The 13675-nt window shown below is 38.8% G+C and overlaps 1 protein-coding gene across 2 annotated transcripts in view; it reads left to right on the top strand.

Moving 5' to 3' along the window:
- Positions 1-13675, top strand: part of SLC6A13 (solute carrier family 6 member 13) — an 80696-nt gene that overhangs the window by 42320 nt on the left and 24701 nt on the right. For both annotated transcript variants that reach the window (XM_036251267.1, XM_036251268.1), the window contains one exon: positions 12309-12443. In XM_036251267.1, the coding sequence (XP_036107160.1) occupies positions 12309-12443 (135 nt within the window). The remainder of the gene's footprint in view (positions 1-12308; positions 12444-13675) is intronic.

Here is a 13675-nt window from a genome sequence, read left to right as displayed (position 1 = left end):
TTTTTGCATTTATCATCAGATAGAGCAGGAGGGAGAGATGGAGGAAGAGAGAGAGAGAAACATCCACGCGAGAGAGACACATCGAATGGTTGCCACCCACACGACCCCAGCTGGGGCCAGGGACAAACTGCATTCGAAGTATGTGCCCTAAGTGGGAATCAAACCTGGGACTCTCTGTCTGCGGGCTGATGCTCCAACCATTGAGCCAAACCAGCCAGGGCTCATATATTTTCTTATTATCCTTTTACTATCTATAGAATCTGAGGATACCTTGCTCATTTGTCATATAGGTCATTTGTATCTCCTAAAAGTTTTTCAATTTTAGTGATTGAAAAGAACCAGCTTTTTTTTCATTGATTTTTCTCCATAGTTTTTCTCTTTTCTATATCACCGATTTCCACTCTGATTTTTATTATTTCCTTTTACTTAGAGTTTCATTTGCTTTTATTTTTCTCATTCTGAAGGTAGAAGCTGAAATCATTGGTTTGAGACTTTTATTTTATAACATTTGGTGCTATAAATTATCCCTCCAAGTATTGCTTGAGCAGCATCTCACAAGTTTTGATATGTTGTGTTTTCATTTTGCTTAATTTAAAATATTTTCTTATTTCCTTTATGATTACTTCTTTGTCACTTGGGTTATTTAGAAGTGTGTTACCTAATTTCTAAATATTGGGGAATTTTCCAAGTATATTTGTCTTATTGATTCCTAATTTGGTTAGAGAACATACTTTGCATGACTCGAATCCTTTGAAACTTATTGAGACTTGTTCTGTGGCCCAGAATATGGTCTCTCTTGGTAAATATTTCAAGTGTACTTGAAAATCATGTATATTCTGCTGTTGTTGAATAAAGTGTTTTATAACTGTCAAGCAGGTCCAATTGATTAATGTGGTTTTCAAATATTTCATATTCTTATTGACTTTCTATCTACTTGTTTCATCAATTATATAGAGCAGGATGTTGAAAATTTGGACGAGAGAGAAACATAGATATGAGAGAGACACATTTATTGGTTGCCTCCTGCACGACCCTGACCAGGGCCAGTGATCAAACCTCTAACCCAGGTATGTGCCCTTGACTGGGAATTGAACCCTCGACCCTTCGGTCCATGGGCCAATTCTCTAACCGCTAAGCCAAACCAGCCAGGGCCCATCCTTTTAACCTATTTATGTCTTGATATTTATAGTGCATTTCTTCTAAGCAGCATATTGCTGAATCTTGCTAGTTTTTTTTTTTTTTTTAAACCAATCTGACCATCTCTACCTTTTATTTGGGATGTTTAGACTACTTACATTTAAATGCAGTTATCCATATAGTTAAATTTAAATTTTTTACAATTTTATTTTTCAATATCAGTTAACATTCAACAGTATTTTAGTTTAGTTTCAGGTACACAGCACAGTGGTTAGACAATTATATAATTTGTCAAGTGATCCCCCTGATAATTCTAGTAGCCACCTGGCACCATACATAGTTATTACAGTATTATTGACTGTATTTCCTGTGCTGTGCTTACATCCCCGTGACTGTTCTGTAACTACCAATTTGTTAGTTAAGTAAATTTATCATTTTATTATTTGTTTTCTATTTGTTCTACCAGTCTTTTCTTTCCATTTTCCTCTCCTTCTCCCTTCTTTTAGATAAGTGATTTTCAACCTTTTTCATTTCATGGCACACATAAACTAATCACTAAAATTCTGTAGCACACCAGAAAATGTATCTTTTGCCAATCTGACAAAAAGATAAGTATAATTTCAATTCATTCACACCAGATGACTATCTTTGTGCTGGCTGTTGTCATTTTTTTATTTGACAATCTTAGAGAGAAGAGGTCAGTGCCCCTAATTAAATAGTCAGGTATGGCATGTTTTAAAAATTCTTGTGGCATCCCGGTTGAAAATCACTGTTTTAGATTAATGAGATATTTTTTTTATTATTCCATTGTCAGCTTTCTTTCTTGCTGGCTTATTAGTTATCACTCTTTGTTGTGTTATTTCAGTGATTGCTTTAGGTTTTGTAATACGCATCTTTAACTTACAACAAACATTTTACCTTCAAGTGATATACCACTTTACAAATAAGCACCTTGCAATCCAGTAAACCCTCAATCTTTCTGACCTTGGTTTTACAGACTTCACACGTTTAAGGGGCAAAATTTCTGGTCTGTAAAATGTGACAATTAACACCCTGTTGATTTTAAAATGCTTCTAACCGCCCTGGCCGGTTTGGCTCAGTGGTTAGAGCATTGGCCTGTGGTCCAGAGAGACCTGGGTTTGGTTCTTGCTAGGGGCACGTACCTCGGTTGCAGTTTGTCCCCGGCCCTGGTTGGTTTGTGTGGGTGGCGGCCAGTCAATGTGTCCCTTTCATGTTGATGTTTCTCTCTCACTCTCTCTCTTCCTGTCTCTCCCTCCTACTCTATCTGAACAAAAAATGGAAAAGTGTCCTCAGGTGAGGACAAAAAATAACAAAACAAAACAAACAAACCAAAAATAAATAAAATGCTTCTGACCAAGACTTGTTTATAATTAGATTAACAGGTTATTTTTTATTACTAATTCACTGTTTTGTTTTGTTTTTCCCTTTCTTTCTTTACTGATTTCAGAGAGAGGAGAAGGGAGAGGAAGAGAGAGAGAGAGAAACATTGATGAGAGAGGACATCGATTGCCTGCCTCCTGCATGCCCCCCACTGGGGATTTGGCCCACAATATGGGCATGTGCCTTGACCAGGAATCAAACTGGAGACCTCTTGATGCATGGGTCAATGCTCAACCACTGAGCCACACCGGCTGGGCAAGTCACTGTTATTTTTAACAAATTTTAGCAAATAGGCTATGTTTTGGAAAAAACACTAATAATTTTGATGACAGAAACAAACATTATGTGTCTATATCTATCTCTCTCTATATTATATATATAGTCTACATATTTAAATCTAAGAGTCACCACCCGTAAACAATGTTTGGTGAATGATTCACACTTGAGCACACCCGCATGGCACGTAGTAAGTGGTTCTGCTATTACACGATGGGACTTTCTGCAGCAGTTTTTTTTGGTACGTGCCCCTAGCGGGAACTGAACCCGGGTCTCTCTGGTCTGCAGGCCGATGCTCCAACCGCTGAGCCAAACCGGCCGGGGCTCTGCAGCAGTTTTAACACCTGCAGGCTGATGTTCCCACGTGCGCTGAGCCATGCACCTGCCTTGTGTATTTGTTTACTCGCAGTGACTGGTGAATGCAGCATTTCCTAGACCTATTCAGTACAAATTTAAAATTACAGTAATACATATGGAAAACTTTTCTGTGAAATTAAACTTTCCCTGCATACTTAATTTTAATTACACAAACATGTCCGCATGAGTAAAAACATGTAAACTAATTAATGTAAACTTTTTAACATACAGGTTCGGAAAACCTACTTTGTTATATAATGTGGGCTTTCATGAACACCCCTCTCCCGAAGCAGTTCGCTGTGTCAAGGTTTCACTGCGAGCACGTCCATTTCTTTTTTCTTATCCTCACTCGAGGACATTTTTTTTTCTTTGCATTTATCTTGAGATAGAGCGGGAGGGAAAGAGGGAGGAAGAGAGAGAGGGAAACATCGATGTGAGGGAGACACATTGACTGGCTGCCACCCACAGAACCCCAACTGGGGCCAGAGACAAACTGCAACTGAGGTACATTAGTGGGAACCGAACCTGGGACTCTGGTCCGCGGGCTGACGCTCTAACCACTGAGCCAAACTGACCAGGGCTGCACTTCCATTTCTTTACTCCTGACCTTTGTGCTCTTGCTGTTACTGCCCTGTTTCATGTGATAAAATCCCTGTTATATTGTTATTATTTTTGTTTAATCAGTCAATTATCTTGGAAAGAGATTTGAATAGTAAGAAAAAGTTTTTATATGTTTACCTATGCATATAGTTAGCATTTCGAATGTTCATCATTCCTTTGTGTATTCATGTTTCTCTCTGCCCGAAGGACTTCCTTTGGAATTCTAGCTTTTTTCCTTCACTACTTTCACTTGCATTGTTTCCAGTGAGAAGGAGGATGTTTTCCTTATCTTTGTTCTTCTGTCCACATGTTGCTGTTCTTTTTTCTCCCTCTGGTTCCTTTTGAGATTTCTTCTTAAAAACTCTTAATTACTGGTTTAAATAATTTGATTATAATGTCTCTTGGTCAGTTTTGTATTTAGGGGCTCATGGAGCTTCTTGGATCTGTGAGTTTATAGTTTTCATCAAATTTGGAAAAGTTTCAGTCATTATTTCTTCAAAAAGTTTTTGACCCATCTCTCTCTTTTGTCTACTTTGGGACTTCAATTAAAAGTATATTAGGCTGTTTCAAGTTGTCCCACAGTTCAATGACACCTGTTTTTTCTTTCTTTTTTATTCTCTCTTTTCTCTGTGTTTTATTTTGGATAATTTCTGTTTCTGTGGTGCAAGTTCACTAATCTTTTCTTCGTCTATGTCTAATTTGCCATTAATCCCACCCATTGTATTTTTTTTCTTTTTTTTAACCCTCACCAAATGATATGTTTTTATATTGATTCTAGAGAGAGAGGAAGGGAGAGAAGAAAAAAGAGAGAGAAACATCCACGTGAGAGAGAAACATTGATCTGTTGCCTCATGTACTCACCCAGACTAGGGATCAAACATACAACATGGGTATGTGCTCTGATTAGGAATTGAATCCATGACCCTACGGTGCATGGGACAACACTCTAGCTACTGAGCCACACTGGCCAGGGCCATTGTATTTTTCATCTTATGCATTTTGAATTTTATTTATAGAAGTTTGATTTGAATCTTTTCAATATCTTTTATTCTTTGTTCAACTTTTTGAACACATGGAATACAATTATAACTATTTAAATGTCCTCATCTACTTATTTTAACATCTCTGCAAGTTATGGATTTATTTCAATTGATTGACTTATCTACTCATTACAAGTAATATTTTCCTGGTAACTTTGTGTGTGTGTGTGTGTGTGTGTGTGTGTGTGTTTCTCTTGTATCCTTACCCGAGGACATTTGTGCATTTATCTTCAGATAGAGCGGGAGAGAGAGAGGGGGGAAGAAAGAGAGAGAAACGTTGATGTCAGAGAGACACATCAACTGGTTGCCACCCATACAACCCCAACCGGTGTGGGGGACAAACTGCAACCGAGGTACATGCCCTTAGCAGGAACTGAACCCAGGGCTCTCTGGTCCGCAGGCCGACACACTTTAATTGCTGAGCCAAACTGGCCAGGGCTTCTCTCCAATTTTTATTAATTTATTTTTGTTACAGATGTTTCTCCCTTTTCTCCCCTAGACTCCCTCCTCCCCATCCCCCTACCCCCCTAGCATTGTTGTCTATGTCCATTGGTTATGCATACATGCATATAAGTTCTTTGGTCATCTCATCCCTCCCCCCGCCCCCCTACTCTGAATCATACTCGTTTCTATGTCTCTGGGTCTATCTCATTCATCAGCCTACCGTGTTCATTATATTTCACAAATAAGTGAGATCATATCATAATAGTCTTTCTCTGATTGGCTTATTTCGCTTAGCATAATACTCTCAAGGTCCCTCCATGTTGTCTCAAAAGATAAGAGATCTTTCTTTCTTACAGTTGCATAGTATTCCATTGTATATAATGTACCACACCTTTTTTATTTACTCCTCTATTGATGGACACTTGGGCTGTTTCCAGATCTTAGCAGTTATAAATAGTGCTGCTATGAACATGGGGGTACATATATTCTTTCTGACTGGTATTTCAGGCTTCTTAGGATATATTCCTAGAAGTGGGATCACTGGGTCAAATGGCAATTTAATTTTTAGTTTTTTGAGGAAACACCATAGTGTTTTCCACAGTGGCTGCACCAGTCTGCATTCCCACCAGCAGTGTACTAGAGCCCGCTTTTCTCCACACCCTTGCCGTCACTTGTTTGATGATTTTTGATGGCAGCCATCAGCCATTCTGGCAGGTGTGAGATGATACCTCATTGTTGTTTTAATTTGCATCTCTCTGATGATTAGTGATGTTGAGCATTTCTTTATATGTCTCTTGGCCATTTGTATGTCCTGTTTGGAGCGGTGTTTATTTAGTTCCTCTGCCCATTTTTTAATTGGGTCCTTTGTCTTCCTCCTGTTGAGTTGTATGAGTACTCTATATATTTTGGAAATTAACCCTTTATCTGATGTATCATTGGCAATTATCCTCTCCCATACAGTGGGTTGCCTTTCCATTTTGATGGTTGTTTCTTTTGCTGTGCAGAAGCTTATTAGTTTGATGTAGTCCATGTGTTCACTTTTTCCTTTGTTTCTGTTGCCTTAGGTGATGTATCAATAAAAATTCTGCTGCGTATAATGTCTGAAATTTTGTTGCCTACATTCTAGGATTTTATGGATTCATATATTTATCCATTTTGAGTTTATTCTTGTGTATGGTGTAAGTTGATGGTCTAGTTTCATTTTTCTGCATGTAGCTGTCCAATTTTCCCAACACCATTTATGAAAGAGGTTGTCTTTACTCCATTGTATGCTCTTGCCACCTTTGTCAAATATTAATTGAGCATAATGTTTTGGGTCAATTTCTGGGTTCTCTGTTCTATTTCATTGATCTATATGCCTGTTCTTGTGCTAGTACCAGGCTGTTTTGATTACAGTAGCTTTATAGTATAACCTGATATCTGGTATTGTGATCCCACCTACTTTGTCCTTTTTCAAGATTGCTGTGGCTATTCAGGGACTTTTTTGGTTCCATATGAACTTTTGAAGTATTTGTTCTAGTTCTGTGAAATATGTCATTGGTATTTTGATGGGGATTGCACTGAATCTATAGATTGCTTTAGGTAGTATGTGCATAATTTTAATGATGTCAGTTCTTCCAATCTATGAACAAGATATGTGCTTCCACTTTTTTATATCTTTCTTTATTTCTTTTTTCAATGTCCTGTAGTTTTCTGCAAATAGGTCCTTTACTTCTTTGGTTAAGTTTATTCCTAGGTATCTTAATTGTTTTTGCTGCAATGGTAAATGGGATTTCTTTTTTAGTTTCTCTTTCTGTGAGTTCATTATTGGTGTATAAGAATGCTCTTGATTTCTTGATGTTAATTTTGTATCCTGCTACCTTGCCGAATTTGTTTATTATATCTAGCAGATTTTTAATGGATTCTTTAGGGTTTTCTATGTATAATGTTATGTCATCTGCGAATAATGACAGTTTCACTTCCTCCGCTGCAATTTGGATCCCTTTTATTTTTTCTTCATGTCTGATTTCTGTGGCTAAGACTTCCAGTACTATGTTAAATAAGTGTGGCAAAAGTGGGCACCACTGTCTTGTTCCTGTTCTTAAGGGAAATGCTTTTAGTTTCTGCCCATTCAGTATGATGTTGGCTGTAGGTTTTTCATATATGGCCTTTATTATGTTGATATATTATCCCTCTATTCCCACATTGGTGAGCATTTTTATCAGAAATGGGTGCTGGATTTTGTTAAATGCTTTTTCAGCATCTATTGATATGACCATATGGTTTTTATCTTTCCTTTTGTTTATGTGGTGTATCACATTTATTGATTTGTGAATATTGTACCACCTTGCATCCCTGGGAGGATTCCCACTTGATCGTGGTGAATAATTTTTTTAATGTATTACTGGATCCTATTTGCTAGTATTTTGTTGAGGATTTTGGCATCTATGTTCATCAGGGATATTGGTCTGTAGTTTTCTTTCTTTGTAGTGTCTTTATCTGGTTTTGGAATTAGAATTATGCTGGCCTCATCAAACGAGTTTGGAAGTCTTCCTTCTTCTTGAATTTTTTGGAATAGGTTGAGGAGAATGGGTGTTAGTTCTTCTTTGAATGTTCGCTAAAACTCCCCTGTGAAGCCATCCTGGCCTGGGCTTTTGTTTGCTTGGAAAGTCTTGATTAGCTCTTCAATTTCCTTAGTTGTTATTGGTCTGTTCAAGTTTTCTCTCTCTTTCTGATTCAGTTTGGGAGACTATATGTTTCTAGAAATTTGTCCATTTCACTTAGATTGTCCAATTTGTTGCTGTATGATTGTTCGTAGTTTGTTAATGATCCTTTGTATTTCTGTGGTGTCAGTTGTTACTTCTCCTCTTCCATTTCTGATTTTGTGTATTTGGGTTCTCTCTGTTTCTTGGTGAGTGTAGTTAAGGGTCCATCAATCTTGTTTATCGTTTTGAAAAACCAGCTCTTTGTTTCATTGATCCTTTGAATTGTTTTTTTGGTCTCTATGTGGTTTATTTCTGCTCTGATCTTTACTATTTCCTCTCTTCTACTTACTCTGGTTTTTGTTTGTTTGTTTGTTTCCTAGTTCTTTAAGTTGTGAGGTTAGTCAATTAGAAATTTTTCTTATTTCTTGTGGTAGGCCTTTAGTGCTGTGAACTTCCCTCTCAGAACTGCTTTCACTGTGTTTCATAGATTTTGTGTTGTTGTGTGTTCATTTTCATTGGTTTTCAGGAAGTTTTTAATTTCTTCCTTGATCTCCTCGGTAACCCATTCATTGTTTAATAACATGCTATTTAGCCTCTAGGTGTTCAAATGTCTTTGCATGGTTTTGTTGCAATTGATTTCTAGTTTCATGCCACTGTGATCTGAGAAGATGCTTGATATGATTTCAATCTTCTTGAACTTGTAGAGATTTAGTTTGTGTCCTATCATGTGGTCTATCTTTGAGAATGTCCCATGTGCACTTGAGAAGAATGTGAATTCTGTAGTTTTGGGGTGTAATTCTCTGTAGATATCTATTAAATCTATTTGGTCTAGTGCTTCATTTAGAGTCTCTGTTTTCTTGCTAATTTTTTGTCTAGAGGATCTATCCAGTGATGTCAGTGGGGTGTTGAAGTCCCCTGCTATGATTGTATTGCTGTCGATTTCTCCTTTAAAGTCCTCCAGAAGATTTTTAATATTTTTTGTGCTCCAATATTGGGTGCATATATGTTTATTAAGGTTATATCTTCCTGTTGGATAGATCCTTGCAATATTATGTAGTGGTCTTCTTTGTCTCTAGTTATGACCTTCATTTTGAAATCTATTTTATTGGGTATGAGTATTGCTACCCCAGCTTTTTTTTCCTTTCCATTTGCTTGGAAGATTTTTTCCCATTCCTTCACTTTCAACCTATGTGAGTCTTTTGTTGTAAAGTGGGTCTCTTGTAAACAACATATAGACCAGTCATGCTTTCTTATCCAATCAGCTACTCGGTGTCTTTTTATCGGAGCATTCAGTCCATTTACATTTAAGGTGATTATTGATATGTACTTATTTATTGCCATTTTTGTTTAGTGTGCTTCTATTTTTCTTCCTATTTCTCTTGCTAATTACAGCAGTCCTCTGAACATTTCTTGCAGTGCTGGTTTGGTGCTAATGTATTCCCTTAGCCTTTTTTTTTTTTTCTTTGTCTAGAAGCTCTTTATTTGACCTTCTATTTTGAATAATAGCCTTGCTGGATAGAGTAGTCTTGGATTGAGATCCTTGTTTTTTATGACTTTGATTACTTCATGCCATTCCCTTCTGGCCTGTAGTGTTTCTGTTGAGAAGTCAGTTGATAGCCTTATGGGGGTTCCTTTGTAGGTAACCTGTTGCTTATCTCTTGCTGCTTTTAGGATTCTCTCTTTGTCTTTAAATTTTTGCCATTTTAATCACTATGTGTCCTGTGGGCCTGTTTGGGTTCTTCTTACTTGGGGTTCTCTGTGCTTCTAGAACTTGAATGCCTTCTTCCTTCACCAAATTAGGGAAATTTTCTGTCACTATTTCTTCGAATATATTCTCTAACCCTTGCTCATTTTCTTCTTCTTCGGGGACTCTATGATGCGAATATTATTATGTTTCCAGTTGTCCCACAGTTCTCTTAAGCTGTCTTCTGTTTTTTAATTGTTTTTTCCTTTTGGTTTTCTGATTGGTTGATTTTTTCTACCCTGTCTTCTAATTCACTGATCCGGTCCTCTGCTTCCTCTGCTCTGCTGTTTAGACTTTCCAATGTGTTCTTTATTTCTGATATGTCATTTTTCATTTCTTCTTGGTGGTTTTTAATTTCCAACTGATTGATTTTTAACATTTCTATGTCTTTACTCATGGTCCTCATGTCCTTACACATGCTGTTGAGCTTCCTCAAGATCATGGCTGTGAATTCTAATTCTGTTAACTTGCTTAACTGCACCTCATTTATCTCATCTTCGGTAAAGGTCTCTCGTTCTTTCATTTCGCTTTTGTTTCTGTGTTTCACCATTTTGGCTATCACAGTGGGCTTTGGAGCTTGCCAAATTTTCCCTGTGGGTATTGGTGTTCTGCTGTTTGTGGTTCCCTCTCCTAGGTTTGGATGAGGCAGGGAGGACCCATGTTAAACACCACTGTGAAGTCTTACTTTCCTGGTTAGAGTTGCTAGCCCAGGAATGGTGCAGTTATCTTCTAGGTTTTTGCCTGGAGGCTATCAGTAGCAATTACTTGAAGAGCCCTGGGTTCTCAATTGAATAAAAAACTTTCTCAGGTGCTCTGTGTAAGGGGATTTCCCAAGGGTGGAGCAGATGCTGGTTGTTAATGAGCCTCAATTTGCATTTCAATGGCCCACCTGGGTGGGGATGAATCTCCGAGGGAGGGGCTGCTGCCTCTCCCCAGAGCCCTGGGAAGGAGTAAGATGGCCACCGTCCTGTGTGGCTGCAACTCAGCAAAAGCTCTGAGAGCCGTCCAAATCCCAAGTGTTCCCACAGAGTTCCAGTCCAGTCTTCCCTCCCTCTGCCGGAGCCCAAGGTGAGTGGCTGTGGCTATTTTAATGTCTGACCTGGCTCTGTGCTGTGGAGCCCCTTGAGAGTTTAACCCGAGGGCACTGCTCACAGCTAAGTCCACTGCTGTCTATGGGCTCCCAGCCCCCCTCTTGCGCCTCCGAAATCCTACCAGGATTGAGTCAGTGTCCCTGGTTATATGATCCTCGCAAGCTGCTTTTCTGTTGCTTTTTCCCGTCGATTTGTCTTTTTTTTTTTTTTATCCTCACCCGAGGACATGTTTTCATTTTTGTTCAGATAGAGTGGGAGGGAGAGAGAGAAAGAGAAAGAGAGAGAGAGAAACAGAGACATGAAAGGGACACATTGAGTGGCTGCCACCCACACAACCCAACCAGGGCCAGGGACAAACTGCAACCGAAGTACGTGCCCTTAGAAGGAACCAAACCCGGGTCTCTCTGGACCGCAGGCCGACGCTCTAACCACTGAGCAAAACTGGCCAGGGCTGATTTGTCTTAATTTTACTTGTAATTCCAGTTTGGTCCTGGGAGACGGTCTATGTAGCTTCCATTCACTCTGCTGCCATTTTGGAATCTCTTTCTTGGTAATTTTTGATTGGATGCCAGACCTGGTGATTTTTTTTTTACTGGTTGCTGAGTATTTTTTGTAATTCTATAAATATTCTTGAGCATTTTTCTGGGACCAGTGAAGTTATATGATCTGTTGGGTTTTGCTTTAAGATTTGTTATGCAGAATCAGAGTCATGCTCAATCTAGGACTAATTGTGCCCCCTACTGAGAAAATACCTTCTCTTCTCAATGCCCTCAAGCCCTGAGATTATCCAGTCTGGCTAGTGAGCACAGTCACTCTTCCAAGCCCTGTGTGAGCACCATAATCTCAGTCTTTTGAATCTTTTTTTCCCCTCACCTTGGGTAGTTTCCTCACACATAAGTGCTGACTGGTACTCAGTTGAAAGCTAGAAAGGGACCTTCTACAGATATTTGGATCTCCCTCTGTGCAGGTTTCTCCTCTCTGATTCTCTATGAACTCCCCTGTCTACTTTGCCAGCAGATAAAGGTCCATGGTGGAGAAAATGCTAGCACTGCTAGCATCAGTAGACTTGTCTCATGCAATGATTGTGAAAACAAAAGCAGAAAGGGTTGCTAAAAGGAAATGCGATATCAGCCCCTTAAAAGTCCCTATCTAACACTAAGAGCAATAATTTCCTTGAAAAGAATTATAGTCTATGGGCTTTGCTAATGCTCCTGGATAGCCACCATTCAATGAGCTCCATGTTATTGGTACAGGTTGTATGTTATTTAGACAATAATTGATATTTGATAGGGAGCAAACGTAGGTGTAGATTAAAACTTCAAAGTGAAAGAAAGGGACTGGTTAAGTTTTCGGTAACTGGGTGATTCTTGATCCCTGCTATGATTCCAGACACCTGGATGACGTCCCCTGCAGTTTTCTGTGACCCCCACCCTTGAGATTCTGATGGGCGGTATGTTTTGAAAATGGGAAAAGATGAATGTGGACCACAAGGAGGCTAGTGCCAGGTAATGAACAGCTTGTTTCCCACCCACAGGTGCTTTCTTCATCCCCTACCTCATCTTCCTTTTCACCTGTGGCATTCCTATCTTCCTCTTGGAGACAGCACTGGGCCAGTACACTAGCCAGGGAGGCATCACAGCCTGGAGGAAGATCTGCCCCATCTTCGAGGGTGAGTAGCTGTGTGCCTGATTCCCGGGTATCTGCATTTAGGATTTGAAATGACTGAGTGGTTTAGCCGCCATGCTCATTGAGATAAGACTCTGTCTTTATGTTAAACCCTTCCTTAATGGGCCCAAGACTGAGCTAATCCCTAGTCCTTCAGAGGATGGAGAAGAAGATGAGGAGGATGGGGCACACAAAGGCTTTAGGGTAAAAAAGTAGAGTGCAAAGCTATTTTAGTTACATATTTAAAAAATATATGACAATGATTTTGTATTTTAAAAACATGTAATCAATTATAAAACATTTTAAAGAGAATTTTAAATGAGAAAAAATAGCATTAATAATTCTATCATCTTTATACAATAGCTATTTAAAACAGAGGGTGTTTTGTCAGGCCAGTGTGGCTCAGTGGTTGAGCGTCAACCCTTGAACTAAGAGGTCGCTGGTTCGATTCCCGGTCAGGGCACATGCCCAGGTTGTGGGCCCGATCCTCAGTGCGGGGCGTGCAGGAGGTGGCCAGTCGATGTTCTCTCTCATCAATGTTTCTATCTCTCTCTCCCTCTCACTTTCTCTCTCTCTAAAATCAATAAAGAAAAATAAATAAATAAATAAATAAATAAATAAATAAATAAATAAATAAAATAAAAAACAGGGGGTGTTTTATTTCAGTATTTCTTCCTCTGTAGGATTTTCTTAAGTTTCTACTTTGAAATAATTATATATTCACAGAAAGTTGCAAAAACAGTACAGAAAAGTCATGTGTACCTTTCACTCACTTTCCCCCAATGGTAATGTCTTACATAACTACAGAACAATATCACAACTGGAAATCGACATCGGCACTATCCACAGACCTTGTTCAGATTTCAGCAGATTTCCTTGCACTCATTTGCCTAATTTTTTGTGTAGATTTGTGTAACCACCACCACCATCAAGATCCAGAACTGTTCTATCGCCACAAAGATCTGTCATGCTCCTTCTCTATAGTCACATTACCCCCAACCTCCCCACCCCTAACCTCTAGCAACCACTAATTTGTTCTCTATCTCTATAATTTTGTCATTTTGAGTATGTTATATAGATGGAAACAGACAAAATATAGCCTTTTGAAATTGGCTTTTTCACTCAGCATCATGCCCTTGACATTCATCCAGCTTGTTATTTTATCAATAATTCATTCCTTTTGATTGTTGTGTAGTATTCCATGGTGTGGATATACCACAGTTTATTGACCCATTT

The sequence above is a fragment of the Molossus molossus genome, unplaced genomic scaffold (assembly GCF_014108415.1).
Source record: "Molossus molossus isolate mMolMol1 unplaced genomic scaffold, mMolMol1.p scaffold_m16_p_10, whole genome shotgun sequence".
Taxonomy (NCBI): domain Eukaryota; kingdom Metazoa; phylum Chordata; class Mammalia; order Chiroptera; family Molossidae; genus Molossus; species Molossus molossus.
The sequence above is the reverse complement of the archived record's forward strand: the minus strand, read 5'-3'. Positions and strand labels throughout refer to the sequence as shown.